Here is an 18,997-nt window from a genome sequence, read left to right on the forward strand (position 1 = left end):
AATTTATTCCTGTGATGGCAAAGCTGAATTGTCAGCAGCCATTACTCCAGTCTTTAGCGTCACATGATCCTTCAGAGGTCATACAATACATTTTCAGGATTCTTTGATGTATAGAAAGTTCAAAAGAACAGTGTTTATTTGATATATAAATATTTTACATTATAATAACATTATAAATAACAATGAATAATTTTGAATGTTTTTATAGTAACATTATAAATGTCTTTACATCTGTGCTAAATAAAAATATTAATTTCTTAATAAATCTTACTGACTACATACTTTTGAATTGAAATTCATGTACAGTAAAACAAAAACAGGGAAAATCACTGAAATGCTACCCATTCAATTTTGCAGTTTCTACCTTTAAATCCACACATTTTTGAGTCTGTCTTCAGACTGAGTGTTTTTGATCTGAGCAGGGGCAACATCAGAAGTAAGAGGGAGCACTGATTTGAAGTATGACAGTGATGTTAATGTACTCACTCTTTTCCTCCTCATAGGACCCTCCTGAGCTGCTGCTGTAGCGGGATTCCAGACGATGGTGCTGTCGGTTCAGATTACTGTTCAGACCAGTGTAGATGTCCAAATGAGTGTAACTGTGCAGATATATAGAACGTCAAAAAATTCAAGTTTCACTTAATATTTCCATAATTCAACAAAGTACTATTGAGGAAGCACCAAATAATGAACAACCAGTCAGTAATAGCTAATAAACAGCTATTTGGTATTGGTTTATTTTCAGTAGTATACAATTATACAATACTTCGGCAGTTCGATGAGATTAGTTATTTTGACCAATTCATTGCAAAGGCTTGTATGATTCATTTGTTCACGACTCGGACTACACTGGTCGAGCTGTACGTTTTTTGTTGTGGGCAAACACTGAGGACAAATGCAACAGAAATGTGTTTCTTTTTGCCTTTTTTTCCCCCTTAAATATGGACCCCATTTCCAAACAAGATTCCAAATCCTGTAGTATCAGTATTAACTCTTACCTGTCCTCCATGTTGGAATCTTTGAGTTTGCTGTCATGGTGTCCATCAGGTCCAGGAACCATGGTGTTACTACTGGATGTTGTTCCTGAAAAAAGCAAACATTTAAACAAAAGAAAATGTGAAAATATGGCACATTTTATCACATTTATCAGGAAGCTTTCTGTAATATTTTGGCTTCCTGAATTGTTCCTACTTCAGTGAATTTTCTTTCGGGTATCTATAAAGATAGTCCATGAACAGTCAAGATTCATGGTCTTATGATTCTAAACTTTGTTTGCATAAAGGTCATGTTGAGAAAGATACATAGTCAGACTGGTTTAAAGCATATATACCTGATGTAACAGAAGGGATCTTGTAAGAGGAAGTAATGCGGTAGTAAGGTGGGTTATCCATATGAGTGACAGCTGAGGATACAGGGTCTGTTAGCTCCAGCTCATACATTAACTCCTCCAGCAGCTGCATCGTCTTATCCCTGCCCAGATACACCACCACTCGCTTGACCTGAAAATATTAGAAAAAACATTCAGAAATACAATAGTATCCAACAAACTAGTTAAGTAACATGGCCTCAAGTCTCAAGTGCAGCCCATCTACTCAGGTATTGAGTATCTGGTGTTTGATTGGCAGAGGCAGGTGTCACTCACATAAGGCAGGAGACTTGGTTCACTGTTGACTCCAGACATGCTAATGAGGAAGTGCAGGATGATCTTCAGATTTTTGGGCCAGCTGTCAGCTAAAGTGGTCCAGACATTCTCAATCTCTGACCATGCAAACTCATCGCCATACTGTAAATTTAGACCATATTAACATTTATGTAATGATCTTCTTGAAAACTTTGGTATAAATGTGTTAAAACAATACATTTACATCAGGAGTTTTTATTAATTAGTTATTTTTTTATTTAGTTTGAAAGTGGACCTCGAGGGCAAGATTTGAGAATCCCTGATTTACATAATAATAAAAAATATAACTCAAATAAATATTCCAAAATTATTTTGGAAAACATACACAAACAAATAAAACAAAAATAAAATAAAAAATTAATTAATTAATGTGTGACAGAATACAAGTGTGTAACATTCATTAAAAATGAATATCTATTATAACTTATAATACTTAACATACAAATACCTCCATTCAAACAAAAAGTCTAGCCAATGAATATCAAGACATATGTTGCCAAAGAAATATTTTACAACTAGGAAATAACAGAAAAATTATGTTTGCTATAGAAACATATATTCACTATATATATTTTATTTTTTCCAGGCATAGAAATCATAATTCCAGGTTTTCTGCGACAGTAGAAACCCTGTCCAATAGTCAGCACATAGTCTGCATGTAGTATGTGGGCACTTACCTTCGCAGTCATGAACATGAGGTTATTGAGGATCATGGTAGTGGCATGTGGTGAACCCCAGCCCTCTCCTTTCAGCCAGCGACGGCTGTTCACCATCATCATATCTCTCTCCTCTTCCTCCGTCGACGAAGGCTCATCTTGACGCCTTGCTGAAGGCTTGAAGTCCACCAGCTCCACGTTGTTCATCCAGGGTAGGAGATAATGCAGCATCACCTGTCGCCCACCAGGGTGTGCTGTCTGTATTCTCTGACTCACCTCTAAATAAAACCACCCGGAATCTCATTACAAACACAACACGTTTAGGGGGAAAATGCTGCCATTATTGATATTTTATTTTATTTCAGCATTCAAATTACAATAGTGATGTTTATTTTCAGTTAAGAATAACACTGGTACCTGAGAAGATGGGCAGGGTGAGTTCAGGGTAAGTCCGTGCCAGTTCTTCACTTAGCTGGTAGTAGGACACTGAGTACAGGTGAGGAAGAGGGGAGGCTGGAGACAAGACCCCATCAGCACGCTGAATCTCCAGTTTATGGGCGTAACGGAACAGTTTAGGCTCCAGAATCTAACATGCAAACACATGCATACACATATTAATATTTACTACAAATCAAACTACACTTGTTTGACCATAAACTGTGGCTGGTCACTATACATGGTCATTCAGATGAGCCCACTTGCCAGTTCTTGGCCAAAATAAGCTGTAAAGTAGACACGACTTTATACTAAAGGCTGGAATACATTACATGATTTTGTTCAGATTTTTGGATGAGTCAGTGCTAGTTGCTGAAAGTCAGAGCCAGTATAACAAAAAGAATCCCGTAATGTGTGGTGGCACAGACTTAAGACTTTTTGCTTAAGACTATGATTTCATCCAGTCAGAGGATATGAAACATGTTTGATATTTTGAGAAATATAAAAAAAAAAAAAAAAACATGTTTCTGTGTGAGTTTGTTGTGTTCAAAACCATGCCTGGTGTGTGATCCTCAGTCATTTAGCGTATGATCTTTAAACAGGAAGCAAGTCTTTATACAGGAAGCAGAGCATGGTCAAAAGGCATTGCTTCCTAGTTTATCATTTTTGCACATTTGTTCAACATGAGAACTGCTATTTAAATGATTTATGTATTTTTTTGTGTTTATTATGATATATTATTATATAGAAATCACATTAATTTCCCTTGACTGAAAGAAGCATCTTTACTGACCTGCAATAGCTGCATGGCGACCTCATAGATGTCTCTGGAAGAGTCGGCAGCTTTAAACAGGATGAGATTCAGCAGAACCACAGTGTCAAACTGGTAATCCCTGCAAGAGACAAAAAACACACAGTTTTCATTTAATCTGAATTACTGACACAAATTCAATCACATTCACCACAGGATCATTGTCATATGTACCTGTTGTGAAAGACATTGGCGATTGCTCTGAAGCAGCCGGCAGCAACCCTGCGTGAACCAGTGTAGCAGCGATCCACCGCCCAGAACATCAGATTGCTCTGATCTGGGTTCAGCTCTAATAACAACATCACTGCCTCACAACCCAACTGATGCACCTGAGTACAAAGACACGCACGTCACAGTTCATAAAAGTCGATTGGTTAGTGATGCTAATGTGGGCACGTGAGTGGCGTGTGGTTACCTTGCGGTCTTGAGAGTCTAGAATGTTGTCCAGCCACTTATACAGATACCCATCAGAAGACAGGCCAACGTTATCAGCAACCGGACCACAACATAGCACTGCGGACATGGCCTGTGCAGACACACATCATAGACCATATTCAGACTCGATAAAAGTTCAATTTGAAACGGCTGCAGAGGCAAATGTTTGTTTTGTGAGAATGTACCTTCAGTGCACAGTACTGGTGTCTGTTAATCTGCATGTTGCGGTCACTGTATCGGTCCAGTGGTGTGAACATGATGCTGAAGGGTCCAGCCCAATGACTGAAGAGCATGAACAGACTGTGTCTCAGTGACTGCTGAGGGAATATACTCCTCCTCTGATGTACTGCAGAAACACAATCATGAGGTCAGTTCAAGTTAAATTTCAGTTTAGTGAACTAAGACCTGCTGCGAAAAGGCCTTGTGTATGTGTACCTGGTACATTCTGTATGATGTTGGCCACTAGGGCACTGAAGTGAGAGCGGATGTCTCTCAGTGTGTCTGAATCTTTGTCGTTCTCAGCCTCCAGAAGCTGTCGGGTGAGATCCACATACTCCAGCAGAGTGCTGTTCAGAGAGTGAGACTCCCCATCCAGACCACCACTCGCACTGCACAGACAACACACAAATTACAGCTGTGGAATATAATTGTTTTTATGATGCATCACAAGGCTGATGTGAACGATTCTGCATCGATGCAGAGAAAATAATCGATTTAAAACAAATCTAATTTAATAGGCATATCATACCTATTAAAACATACCGTTTTATTTGTAAATAAAGTACTCTTATTATAAGCTTATATTAATAAAAAGTTGCATATGTGTCCTTCGTAAGCAAAGCACTTGCGTCTGATGCTTTGATTTAGTTTTTGTATGGAAAAAAAACATGCATGAGAGCGAAAATAAAGTGCGGGATGTGTTTGATGTTAAAGAGAGTTATTAAGCGTAATAAGCCACGGAAAATATAATGTCGCGCTGACTGACAAAGCCAAAGCGCATGCACAAAAATCCACCTCTCTCAGACAGCATGCGATGCTGAATTCAGATCTCTTTTGAGGCTTACTGCACATAAATAGTCAGATACACATAATTATTTCAAAATATCTGTCTTGGCGAGTATTCGTGTAAACATAGTCGGTTATGCCTAAATTAAAAGTAAATGGTCTGGGGAAAAAACCTGATGTGTAACATATTAGATCCATGCATTAGGTCTTAATATAATAAACCTGCTGCTGTCTGTGTCACTAATGTTAATAAAACATAAAAAGAAAAAAGGTAATCACTCACTGCTCTTGACTGAATTACTTTTGTAGCTTTAATAATAATAATACATTTATTTGTAATTAATACAGTAAAGACTATGCAGTGATTATTTTTACATTTGATTATTCAATTTCTGTAGTATTTCTTACTTGAATGCTTCTGTTAAATATATGTAAAATTATGTAAAATATTGTGATTATTAATATAATTATTATTAGTAATAAAATAATTGGAGGCAAAAGATGCATTGTGTTGCGTTGAGAAGAATTGTAACCCTCTGAATTGTAATTGATTTGGATCGTGAGGCAAGTAAAGATTCACACCTCTAGCACAAACACCTCGTAAATAAGGATACATTAGTGCTAGCAATGAAATTAACTTTAGCAAAACTGAGGAGTCGAATATTTTATTCCAAATATGCTTAATTACATTTCCATCACAGAATGCTGTTAAACACAATACATCACTGAGATGTTATGGAAATGTCTAGAATTCTCCTGTGATGCATTTTGGACATTGCTAATATTTATATGATAAACTAGTGAGTGTGAAAAGTGGCACCCCAAGTTTATGAAAGATTTCGCAAGATTTTATAATATTTTTGAAAAAAGTATTTTATGCTCACCAAGGCTCCATTTATTTGATTAAAAATACAGTAAATATATAAATATTGTTAAATAATAATATAATTTAAAATCACTGTTTTGTATATATTTATAGATGTAGAATATATTTTAAGATGTAGTTTATTCATGTGATGTAAAAGTTGAATTATTCCAGTCTTCAGTGTCACATGATCCTTCAGAAATCATTCTAATATGCTGATTTGGTGCTCAAACATTTCTTATTATCATCAATGTTGAAAACAGTTGTGCTGCTTTATAATTTTGTGGAAACCATGATACATTACATTTCAGTATTCTTAGATGAATTTATTTGAAATAGAAATCTTTTGTATGTCTTTACTGTAACTTTTGATTAGTTTAATGAATCCTTGCTGAAGTATTCATTTATTTAAAAAGAATATATTTTCAAAAGCAAAACTTTTCAATGGTAGTGTACGTGTGAGTGTGTGTGTGTGTGTGTGTGTGTGTGTGCGTGCGTGTGAGACTTACGTCTGACTGATGACTCCAGAATCAGCCAGTAGTTCAAAAATCCGGACCAGCTGGACTCTAAGAATGTCACGACGCCGGCGTCGTTTCATATTCTGCGCAAACAAACAAAAAATATAAAAGAAATATTTTATTTTATGTAGATCTGCTACTGTATCATGAATACATGAACAAAAAAGCTTGCATTTAAATGGTCTAGTAGAACATTTGTCCATGAGTCCTTGTAAACAGGGATTTCATTGGGTCAAAGGTCAAACTGTTAACGGGTCAACTCACCTCTGGCCTTCTCTCAAGTGCCTCTTTAATGATGGGGTTTAACTCTTCCAACAACTCTCTGCAAGACATATCACTGGGTTTAACCATATACTTATTTATAGCATATATATCATATTTCTGCACTTTTTTTCTCTACAGTTGTGTCAAGTTTGTCTACTTTGTTGTAACACACTGACATAGTAAGTGATGCATGAGCCATGAAATCCAATCAAAAGTGGTCACAGGAGGTTCATTTCAGATGCATTTAATTTAAAACCAAGTGTCAGCCCAATATGTCAGTCTGACCACTTGTGAGTGGTCCCGTTTAAACCTAGTAATAAGATCTAGGTCAGGTGATCCTAAGACGCACCTGAAGGCTACAGGGTTGGTCCGGCCAAGCCCCAGGACAAGAGACTCAGTGATGTCCATGCTCTCAGAGCGCATCATGGGAACCACATGCTTGAACAAGGAGGAAGGGGACGGAATGCTAATGATCTGCACAAACACAAACAAACTTGTTCATCATTTAAAATATGGTGTCCCAGATATATCACATTTAACAGTGTTAATCATTGCATTTGACATTAGAGCTGGTAGGGTGATAAGACCTCTGACCTTTGAGTCATAACTATATCCGCTGTCTGGGGTGGATGCCAGCGTCTCAGGCGGGGAGCAGCGGACAGAGCCGGGGGCCGATGAGGAAGAGGATGAAGATAAGGATGAGGTGGCAGAACTGCAACAGAGGATTAGGTAGTTCCTCCAAAGCCCCACGTATGAGTCACTGCTACTGCTCATGCTGTTCACCTTCTTAGCATTGATCGGGCTGCTGCAAGATCAAAGGTCACAAAGGAATATTATGTCTTTAAACATTTGTTTTTTACATATTTGGCAACAATGGCTATGAAATATAGGCTGAAAATATTGAGATATAGTTATGTTTTTAACCCATCCCTACTAGAGACACATTTGAAAGTGAAAACATACTTGATGTCGACTTGTGGCGAGAGCAGCTGAAGGCGTGTGGAGGCGAAGACCCAAGCGTAGCTCAGCGCAGTGGGGCAGTGCTTGGGCAGGTGCTCTTGCCGCAGGTAACTAGACAGGCTGATGACCCAGGGGTCCTGACCTTGCGTCACATGGGCAAACACCCAGATGTGGGAGGGGCTTACCACATCAAACTGGTGGCTGATGGGAGATGAGCTCCACTCTGCCAGAGTCTGAAGGTCTATTCCACTGGGACAGTACAGCAGATTTGTCTACAGCAAAAAGGGGCAAAAATTTTTTATAAACTTAGTCTGAGATTTTATTTTTTGTTTGTTTTGGACAGAAGGTTTCTAAGAATTCCTGTCTGGAGGGGACACTAATATCCAAAATACATAAAGTTCCAAATTTCCTCACCTGATCGGCCCCAGTAAGGTGAATAAAGCTCTCGAGGACTGAAGAACTCAATCTGTCCATCACATCAATAGCTAACTCCTCATCTCCCTGAGAGAGAGAAAAACAAGAAAATGCAATGAATATGAATATTAATATGAAGAGCAAAAAAGAAGGTCATCTCATGTAGGTGAACAACAGGAAGTCATTCCGAGTGGATGGTTACCTTAGCGATGCAGAGAGCCGTGTGCAGTGATCGGACCTCTTTCAGGACATTGACAGCGAGTCTGCGTGTTGCAGGTCGACAGCTGCACAGCACGACCAGAGCCAGACCCTCCACCACATGCAGAACCGTCCAGAGAGGAGATCGCTCCAGAGGGAGAGAAGGGCTCTAAAAATATATACAGTAAATACCATGTTAAACTACAAGTTTAAAATGTATGATAAGCTTCTTTTTTAAGAAAAATAAAAGTAAGAAATACACAGTCTACCGTTCAAAAGTTTGGGGTCGGCAGGATTTTTTTAATGTTTTTGAAGTAATTGCTTTCCAAGGCTGCATTTATTTGATAAAAAATTTAGTAAAAATAGCAATATTTTGAAATATTATTACAAATTTAAATATATGGTCAAATGTAATGGTAACACTTTACAATAAGGTCTCATTCATTAACATTTGTTAATGCATTAACTAACATGAAATAACGAGCAATATATTTTTATTTTACATTTATTACATTTACATGCATTAAAGGTTAAATACATTTATTAACATTTGTTAATGTTAGTTAAAACTTTTTGTTTTCAGGATTCTTTGATGAATGGAAAATTCTAAAGAAAAACATTTATTTGAAATAGAATTTTTTTGTAACATTATAAATATCTTTACAGTCAGTTTTGGTCAATTTAATGCATCCTTGGTGAATTAAAGCATTAATTTCTTTCACAAAAAAACTTTTGAATGGTAGAGTACATAATATTATATTATATCAAAACTTAATTCTGCTGTGAGTATGACTGCACCTGTGATTCATGGCTGCGGTTGCTGCTCTGTACCGCCTGTTTCCACTGTATGATGAGCTGCAGCAGCATCTTGACAGCGTTGTCCAGTAGTGTGGGGTGAACATCAGTCACCTCCCTCACAATGAAATACACAAAACCAGACAACACATCCTCTCTCCAGTCCGGGAAGTCCACCATCAGAGCCTGCAGAGTGGTGAACGCCAGACCACGCAGCTCCTCATCCATATGGATGGTCAGTCTGGATGGGTGGGAGAAAGAAAGAGTCATTGTTTACAAAATGCAAAAAATAAATGATACACATCATCATCTTCATAACAGCATCATGCGTCACCAGAACCGCAGAGAGGTCAAGTGGGTAACAGCGATATACGGGTTCTGACTACATGCTATTAAGACTAGAAGTCTGACTCAGACTGCAGTTGTTGTACAGGAAGTCATGAATAACTGCGCTACATGTTGGAACACTACCCACAAGGCTATTGCCTCCAACAATATTGAATCAAATTGAAAGCTTGTGAATCAGTTGAATAATGAAATTCGTACTAGTCAAGATATGTCTGCTGAAGTGAATGATCAGTAGGTATAAATCAGGGTTCGTACACTTTTTTCCAAGGTCAAATTCAAGCACTTTTCAAGCACTTTCCAGGTCCATTTTAAAGCTTTTTCCAGCACCTTACACTACCGTAAATTACATACCAATACATAGTTAAAATTCTTATTTAGTGTTTTTATCACATCAAAAGAGATAAACAGCCAAATGTTTCATAATAGCAGAGGGCTGCACGATATAGAAGAAAAATGAGATATGCGATAACTCATTAAATAATGCGATATTCAATATGCGATACGATAATGCTTAAAGTGTGTCAAATTAACTTAAATTATCTTTAAAATGATATAACCTACACATACGTGTTTCACATTCTTTTTGTGATAAGAAAATATCCCTACAACTTCAAGACAGTGAACATCAGTGTTTTACTGTAGCATAAGAAGTGTTATTTTAACATCACTGGGGTTTAGGGGTTCAGGTTATCCTATTCCTACATTAGGTTTATTTAACAACAGAAACTGATTAATCAAATGTAAAAATAAACACTGCTTAGTTTTCACTGCATCAATTAAATATACTGATTCTTATTAAAGCTACAAAAGTTAGCCTATTCAGCCAAAAGCAGTGAGTGATTTTCTTTGTCTTTTGTTCATGACCCGTTATTGCAAGCCTTTGCGATATGCAAGCAATTATGCATATTGTAATATATACATTTGCAATATTTCGATATATTGTGCAGCCCTAATATTTAAGCCAATCACAAGTTTTATTCTTCAAAATGTATCACTAAGTATATGAATAATATACTTTTCATTATATTAATGTCCAAATATTGCTTACCAGATAATGTGATTTATAGGCTGTAAAACTGAATTAATTTCAAATATGAAGACCGTTTTGGGACACATTCTTGATATAGACAAGGTTTGAACAATATCTGAGTGCACAGGCACCTGCCTGATAAATGTATTTCATTGCCTAGCTGTATTTCAGATGTCTTGGGCCAAGACATAACGTTAGCTAATACATTTAGGCCTACTGGAATAGAGCAGTGTAAATATTGCATAGGGCCATCCTAAACCTTACAGTAACAGTATACTACTTATGACACTGACTGATTTCAGTTCAGCAATCAACGACTGTTGTTATGCACTGGGCTAACGTTTGCAGGTTAATTTGCACGTTACAGTTCTGTAATTTTGGCAATGTTCACTGCATATTCCACAAATGAACATAACGGACATGCAATACTTACATTACATTATCACACCAAGTACTCTCAGTCACTAATGGCCCTTTCAGATAGGACGCGGACTGCGCTGCGCTATGAAATGAAACCGATATATTTCAATGGCTTGCGCCGCACGACTCGGACCAAAGCGGAGCTCAGCAAGCTCGCGCGCACGCCGCGGTCAAAGTTTAAAATAGTTCAGCTGTTGCCGCTGCGTGGCCAATAAAAACGGTGCATCCAAACAACCGCGGAAATCAAAATGAAAACTCCGCCTACTTTTGCTCTGGCCAGCGTAACGCAAATCAATCTGTATCTGATTCTGAAGGGCTACATTTTTTTCTCCATTTAATAAAGAACTATTTCGTCAGAAAGATATTTCTTGTGAAAGAAATACAGTTACAAATTCAAGCATTTTCAAGCATTTTATCCAAAATTCAAGCACTTTTCAAACCTTGAAAACGCAACATCAAAATTCAAGCACTTTCAAGGATTTCAAGCACCCGTACGAACCCTGATAAATACAACAACAGAACTAGTGAATTGGGGAAAGGGTGAAGTTTTCTTGGGGTGATGAATGAGGTTTGACGCGAGGGTCACAGGTCATTACTTCGCCAGTAGCTCGATGAGATCCTGTCTGCTCATGCCGTCTGGGATTAGTCTGGGAATGGCAGCTACACATGTCCGGAACAGATCAATCTTCGGTTTACGCTCCCCACTAAAACAGAACACACACATGTATTAAACACAATAAAAGCCAGGTAAACCGCACCATTTATTTTCATACAGCTTTAAAATGTCAAATTCTTATATCATATTTAAGTCAATAAAATCTCAAGAAACTAACGTGATCATGTCCTCTGGCTCTTTGTTGGACATCTGAACGTTGGTCATGCTCATGGATCGTCCCACCTCTTTATCCAAGTGCCTGAGGATGTTATCCAGGGCCTTTCTAACCTGAGGGTAATAAAGAGACATGCCTAGACAGACAAACACACACAGAAAGAGAAAAGCTTAGTTCACACGCAGAACGGAAAATGTTACAATGGACTACATACAGAGACATTTCCTCAACCTCTAAACAATGAGGCCAGATAAATACACCACCATCTGAACTATTGGGCAGGCATGCGATGCATTTCATTTTTATTAAAAATTAAAAGTCAAATTCAGGTATAAAGGGAAATTCAGACTAATGCCAGAAGACAGCAGATGAAAGGACCATAATTACTTTCCTCAAAATATTTCAAACTGGCCCACTTAAAAACTAACACAAAAAATTACTTGGCAGAAGTCTCAGCTTCATTTATACAGAAAGCTCAACAAGGACAGCTCATGCTCAAGGAATCACAATTGCATTAAAAACCAACTAATCCAATTTGACCAAATGCCTTGGGGTAAGGGAAGCTGTACTCAAGATTATCTTCTTTTTGGAGAACTGTGTAGGAACAGTAAGGGTCTTTACCGATGACCTTGGCTTCCTCGTCTGTGAGGGTGGTGTTTAGGAAGATCTTTTTGACCCGCAGTGTGTTGCCTGAGGGTAAGATGACGCCTGTGGTGGGCATGGGCGGCTCGCCGTCTTTTTGTTGTAGGCTGTCAGCTATCACCAGGAAGGCCCGAAGACCAATATTCATCCTCTGAGAGAGAGACAAAGAGAATGAGAGAAATAATTCGTTTTTGTATTTATATTTTTATCCATCCAACACCACAGTCAGCGGCCCAATCGCCTAATATTTTTAGTGGTTCTTAACAGAAAGGTTGGCCATATATTAGATATTTATATATGTATTGGTCGATATTGGACAATTGAATTGTTAGATTGCCTTTGCCGTCATCTAATGCGCAGTAAAAGTTAATCTTTAAAAACACTAATAGTTTCTTTAGCACTAATAGTAATCTTTAGCAAATCTCAAAATGAATATACTTTTTTCATGTTGTAATGACTGAATTCAATTGTAGCCTTTAAACTAATGACTTTAATTCTCAGTGTTCTATTATTGACCTATTTACACAGAATAGCATACATTTTATTTAATATAGTTTTATTTATGTTATTTATATTTAAATTAGTTAAAGCAGTACGAATTAACGGTCACACTTTATTTTAAAGTGTAATTAAATAATTAAATATAAATAAATTATATTAATAAATAATTAAATATGAATAAACAACATGCGCTTACTATAGGGTTAAGGGTTTGGTTTAGTGTTAATTGCTTGTAATTAAGCATTTTCTGTTATACACAAATACATGTAACGTGTAACAAGGACGTATTCATAACACTTAACATTCAATAGCACAATGTTTATAAACAAAAATTAACCATGATTAATAAATGGTGTAAAAATATTGTTAGTTCATATTCTATTAATTAATCTTAATGTATAGAACTTTGAGGGAAAGTGTTAATTGTTAAATAAAAATGTCTGGTCTTGTGTGTATGTGTAATGTCTCTTCACACACCTCTGGATTAATGGTGAAAGTCTTGTGAGACTTGCCCACACACAGCAGGTCATAGATGATCTCTTTCATAGCAAAGTCCAGCCTTTCCTTCAGAGAGGAAAAACACACCACACAAAAGTCACTTATGAAAGCAAAACAACAACTCGTGCATTAAATCAAAACCACACTACCAAATGTTGTTCTTCATTGTATTATGAAAGTGATTGGTGAAAGCGGATAGATAGAGAAGGGGAATGGGACATCGGTATATAAGAGTTGATCTGAAATATGTTCAGCTGTTCTGAAATATGTTTTGAGTGAATTTTTACCTGAGCGATAAACTGAATGATCTTAACGAAGATGTTGAGGGGGGTGTCCCTGGGCACCACGCTGCGAGAGCCCTTCGGGAAAAGTGCTGTAACAATACCGAGGAGACGACTGTGAGGGTAAAAGAGATAATGTGAGATGATATAGTTATACAGAAAAAGTTTCTAGTCTTTTTGTATACATTTGTTAGAGGTTTCCCTCCTCCAATAATGGCATGTCTGTGATTGAGTGTTTTACGTATTCTAGTTTGTGTGCATTTGGCATACATTTATGATATTTTTGTAAATCTGTATGATTGTGTAAGGATTGTGTGACCCACCTCTGTGTGGTTGTGTTGCTCTCACACTTGATCCTGATGATGTAAACCCAGAGCAGCCGATACAGAGACTCCAGTGCTACACGTGACATTTTGGGGTCTTTGTTCTAGAAAGAAGGGCACAAAAACATTCAGGTAAAATAGTCACAACCCTTGGACAACAAGACCTCATGACATGAGCCATGAAAAAAAAAAGATCAAAAGTAAATTTTTGTGAGTCAAAATGACCTCTAAAGACAACAATTCATAAATTAATCCAACCCAGAAAAAATGCCAGATTCATTCATAAAAAGTTGCTGCTTCATCTGTATCATGATGGATGATCAATAGTTCACTTGCTGCTCATGACGAGCTAATAAGGAATATGACGCACTGGTCTCCATTTACAAGCCAATAAGAGCTGTAATTTCTGCTTTAACTGCATTGATGAACAGAGAGTGGAGTCATAAATCGGCTGTTCAGCAGAAGCAATGGATGATGAAAGAGGGATTCATTAAAACTCTGCTAATGAATCTGTGATTAACACATCGCGGCTCGTCCAAATCGAGACACTGACTAAGCAGTGTTCTCTCTCACTCTTTCTGCTACTCTCTCTCTCACACACAAACACACACACACAGCTAATCAGACTGCAGTAAAGAGCATTAAGCAAGCTGTAATGACCAACATTCACCATAGGGGGCGTATGATCACAAGGTTTTCAGCTAATATCAACTACATAAGAAATGAGCACACTTGTATAGTGAGTGTCTTTCAGTGACAGAGATGCCATACTTACATTGAATTATCTGGAATACTTTTTCCATGTCTTGTCAAATGAGATACATTTAAAATGTGTGTAGATTTAAAACAAACCACTGTAAATGTAACAAACATGTAAACTCTTCAAAGTTCTACGGAGGAAGATGGAGATCAGCGGCATCATGGCCATTCAAAACTTATGGTCATTTGAGCCAAAACTATAATCCACTCAAAACTATGATCTTCCAGAAGTAAAACTCTGCTGCAATTTTGCTTGCAACATTAAAATTTAGATTGAGTTTCGAACCCAGTCCCGTCGCAAACTGAAATAAAACCCTTAGATTAGAAAGTCATAATCACTTTAATAATTGACATAAAATTTGACATAAAAAAACTAAAAAAATTATTCTATTTTTTCACCTACATTAAAACATTTTTGGGAAAATGCATAGTTCTATAAAATACACTTATTTTTTTGTTGTTGCACAGGTAGTAAGCACATATACTTATTTTATATTCACTTTGGTTTAAGGGCATTAAGTGAATTTTGGCCTTAGATAAAACATCCCTCACAACCATAATGGTGAGCACAGATGTTATAAAGTCTATATTTCCATTAATTACTCCCTGAACTGGGTGGTTTTCCTGTGCAAAATCTTGAGGATTGCAGGACAGTAATGAAGCTATTTTGCATTGTTTTATTTATGGACAGGTGAAAGCCAGAAGTCTCAGGAAGCCCATGTGGAATACAGGTCAATCAGATGACCTCTCAGAGGCGGGGCAAGATTCCTTGTGGGTAACCATGGAAACTCACCTGTAAGGTCTCAATCTGCTTACGGATGCTGTTGTTTGACGGCATCTGGAGCCAATAAACGTGCAGGAGAAACAAAAATGATGACAGAGGACAGGGGGTGATGGTGGTGGGGGGAAAGACATGCAGGTTAGAAAAATAACAAGAGACAAACTTAAGAACAAAACAAAGCTTTGTGCTACAACAACATGCAAAACAAAGTGTAGGGTGCATGGGATTTAATACTTCAGTGTCAGATTCTCTACAGAATCAACACAAGTATTCCTACATTTATCTATATTTCCCTAAGGAATGAAAATGTCCCATTAGACAAGCTTCTAGGAAGATTAATTTCGTTTTCATTTATATAGAGGTGGTGTGCTGATGAAGAGTTTCAGACAAACAGCAGGACTGGAGAAAGAAAAAAAAGGGGGAAGCAGGATTAGTGTGTGCAAACAAGCAAGGATGATTGTGAAGACTTTATTCAGAGTAGACTAAAACAGTGCTTCAAATATAATATGGCATCCACTCTGACTAAAGTCTGTTGGTCAGGGAAGACAAACTACAGCAGGGTTAGAACAGATAGGGAACCAGACAGGCAAGCAGAACTATAAAGGCAATCCATGGATCAATCAGGAGAGGAATCATCCACCACTGAGACTACAAATCCAATCAACCTGGGCTCAATGAGCTCAATACATTACACCAGATCTCTGAGGAAAACTTCACTTCTGATCCTGAATCATTTACATGACGTACACATGAAGTGTGATCCAGTCCTGATCTAGATTAACGGGAAGTGAGGAGAGGATTTAATCGGTACTGCCGGGAGTAACATCAAGTTTGATCACTCATTCATAAAAATCACCACCAACAAATCAAAGCATCACAGATCACTCCTCAAGATTCACATGATAAAGTTCCATAGATTGGAGGGAAACTCAATCATTGTGGAAAGGGAGTTAGGAATCCAAAAATGATCACATCCTGGTAGCTGAACCAGCAACAATGAAAAAGAACGAGGACAAGCACAAACACGTTTTTGAGATATAACTGAGAAAGAGTGGATGACACGGGTATAATTATTTGAACAATATAAGCAAGAGGCATTTTACAAAAGTCAACTGTAGCCACACACCTTTCTCCAAAATTATGTAACTGAACCAACCCATTTACAGAGTGTTTTTTCATATCGAATCACCAAATCTGCCTCCAGGCTTCAGAATCTGTATATATCAACAGCATACTTTTTTTGCTGAACCCAATCAACATTTGATAGTAATGTAAGGTTTATAGCTACTATAAATCTAGTAAAACTAGAAACTAGCTATAATTTGAATAGCTACTTGTAAGCTATATTTTACATGGTGCAATTTGTGTGAAACTCTCAGCTGCAGTAGTTTTCTCACAAGGATATCACTAAGCTAAAGTAAATACTCTGTAGTCATGCTACTGTTAGAAAACATTACCTTTAGGTGGGAAAGGCAGTTCTGAAGGAAGATGTGCCAATTATTGAGGAAGAACTGCTTCTGACTAACACACAGCAGACATGTGACCAATGGATACAATGCCTGGGGAGATAAAAATAAAAAAAAAGACTGAAAACTTTAAGTAAAAAAAAAAAGAGAAAAGGAAATGAACACTTATTTACAGCAGCAAGGACGCATTAAATTGATTAAACCAGACATTAAAGACATTCAGAAAGGTACAAAAGATTTATATTTCAAACAAATGCTGTTCTTTTGAACTTTCTACTCAAAGAATCCTGAAAATAATATCAACGTTTACACAAAAATATTAAGCAGCCGAACAGTTTTCAAAATTGATAATAAATGTTTCTTGAGCAGCAAATCATCAAATTAAATATTTTCAGAAGGATCATGTGACACTGAAGACTGAAGTAATGATGATGAAAAAAAATCAGCTTTGCCATCACAAAAATAAATTACATTTTAAAATGTATTTTAAAAGTATAGTTCACCCAAAAATGAAAGTATAACTAAAGTATGACTATTTTTTAAATGAGTTTCTGAAAGAAGCAGCAGTGATGTCAGATTCGTGAATGAATCACTTTTGTGAACTGGATCAATTTATTAATCGAATAGAATAATTCATTCACAAATCGCATTGCTACTTCCTCTCATGCATTTCATAAGGAAAACTGGGAGAGATTTGCAGAAAATAACAACTATCTCACTCAATACTTTTGAGAGTTTAAAACACAAATACCAAACTCTTAAGGACCACTTTAATGATAGTGTTCTGGTATTATTTGAAGCGTCAAAGCTTTGCAACTGCATGGAAAAGGATGTAAAATAGATAAGCTAAACTTGTCCTTTTGTGATCCACAGAAGAATGAAAGCCTTCTGGGTGGCAGAATGTTCTAGTCTACAGAGGATTGTGGGAAAGTATGTATCAAAGCAGAAAAGCACTGTACCAGTGAGTGCTTCTTTCTTGAGCTGAGGTCAAAGGTCGTCTGGTAGAGCATCTCCACGAAGTTCTTCAGGCAGGGCACATTCACTTCATTCTTCACCGCCTTCAAACACACAAGCACAAACATATGAGTCCTCATGCTGAGCTACACCCGCTCAGAGCCCAAGAGCACACAAATCACTCAAGTGTTATTCATCTTGTCAATGCAAACCGAAATACATTTCAATTGTGTTTCTGTAGCAACTTCCACAAGCTCCACCTCAAACCACTTGACAAGACATGTACCATCATGAACTCTGGAGAAGAGTCACCAAGCCTCTGTCAAATGATATGTATACAAAATGCACTGTTTTAAAGGACCAATCAGTATTTGAAACAGAGTATGTGATTGGTGTGAAGCAAAAAGAGCAGGAAGCAGAGTTCTGTGATTTTGCCTAGGGACGAGGTGCAGGTTTTTTAAAAGTCACTTTAAGTTCATCTGAGGGGCATTTAGCAATGTTATTAACTAACTCAAAGATCACTCTGATACCACTCCATCAAAGACACATAACCGGAACAATTTTAGGGTTTAAATACAGCATGAACTTTTATATATTTCTGGCCGTAGGTTTTCCTACGAAGAAAATGGAAAACCCAGAATGGGATTGGGATTGTTTACAGATCATACAAACATATTCTGATTTGAATTAATGAAAAGTTGTGTAATGTTCTGCTTTCTGGGTTGCCGTATTGTGAAATTATGCTGATTTGAATCAGAGTTGATGTAGCAATATTGCAATTTATTCTATGGCAAAATTTTTGTGTGAAATCTAACTCATAGGAATGATTTTTGCACAAGCATGGGTGAAATTATATGATTTGAACGAATGGAGAGCTCTGCATTACTTACAGCAGCAACAGGGATGAGGATCTCAACAAACAGGCCAGCCAGTGCATGTTTGATATCTTTATCCTTCACCTCCAGGAAATACTGAGCACATTCCTGCCTCACCAACACAGACACACAAAAAAACATTTAATCTATTAAATGCTAAACTTTGCACTAAACATTCAAGAGAAACTTGTAAATATACCGTTTTAGTAACTAAAAAGGATGCACTATTAAACCTTTTGTGAGGCCTGCACA

General features: G+C 37.2%; 1 protein-coding gene across 9 annotated transcripts in view; it reads right to left on the bottom strand.

Annotated features, from left to right (window-relative positions):
- The window catches only part of fryl (furry homolog, like), a 103,409-nt gene that overhangs the window by 29,388 nt on the left and 55,024 nt on the right, over nt 1-18,997 (bottom strand). For 6 of the 9 annotated variants that reach the window (XM_084091474.1, XM_084091471.1, XM_084091469.1 and 3 more), the window contains 29 exons: nt 18,761-18,853; nt 17,876-17,974; nt 16,908-17,009; nt 15,463-15,507; nt 13,911-14,014; nt 13,594-13,702; nt 13,286-13,372; nt 12,287-12,458; nt 11,669-11,801; nt 11,432-11,539; nt 9,041-9,278; nt 8,247-8,411; nt 8,045-8,131; nt 7,634-7,902; nt 7,265-7,475; nt 7,020-7,144; nt 6,671-6,728; nt 6,398-6,489; nt 4,454-4,626; nt 4,204-4,364; nt 3,999-4,109; nt 3,758-3,912; nt 3,566-3,665; nt 2,755-2,923; nt 2,359-2,615; nt 1,643-1,783; nt 1,331-1,499; nt 999-1,083; nt 487-599 (listed from right to left, as the gene is read on the bottom strand). In XM_084091474.1, coding sequence (XP_083947600.1) covers nt 487-599; nt 999-1,083; nt 1,331-1,499; nt 1,643-1,783; nt 2,359-2,615; nt 2,755-2,923; nt 3,566-3,665; nt 3,758-3,912; nt 3,999-4,109; nt 4,204-4,364; nt 4,454-4,626; nt 6,398-6,489; nt 6,671-6,728; nt 7,020-7,144; nt 7,265-7,475; nt 7,634-7,902; nt 8,045-8,131; nt 8,247-8,411; nt 9,041-9,278; nt 11,432-11,539; nt 11,669-11,801; nt 12,287-12,458; nt 13,286-13,372; nt 13,594-13,702; nt 13,911-14,014; nt 15,463-15,507; nt 16,908-17,009; nt 17,876-17,974; nt 18,761-18,853 — 3,931 coding nt within the window. The remainder of the gene's footprint in view (nt 1-486; nt 600-998; nt 1,084-1,330; nt 1,500-1,642; nt 1,784-2,358; nt 2,616-2,754; nt 2,924-3,565; nt 3,666-3,757; nt 3,913-3,998; nt 4,110-4,203; nt 4,365-4,453; nt 4,627-6,397; nt 6,490-6,670; nt 6,729-7,019; nt 7,145-7,264; nt 7,476-7,633; nt 7,903-8,044; nt 8,132-8,246; nt 8,412-9,040; nt 9,279-11,431; nt 11,540-11,668; nt 11,802-12,286; nt 12,459-13,285; nt 13,373-13,593; nt 13,703-13,910; nt 14,015-15,462; nt 15,508-16,907; nt 17,010-17,875; nt 17,975-18,760; nt 18,854-18,997) is intronic. The other 3 variants (XM_084091470.1, XM_084091473.1, XM_084091475.1) reach the window with 1 other exon arrangement.

The sequence above is a fragment of the Abramis brama genome, assembly GCF_963993115.1.
Source record: "Abramis brama genome assembly, chromosome: 18".
Taxonomy (NCBI): domain Eukaryota; kingdom Metazoa; phylum Chordata; class Actinopteri; order Cypriniformes; family Leuciscidae; genus Abramis; species Abramis brama.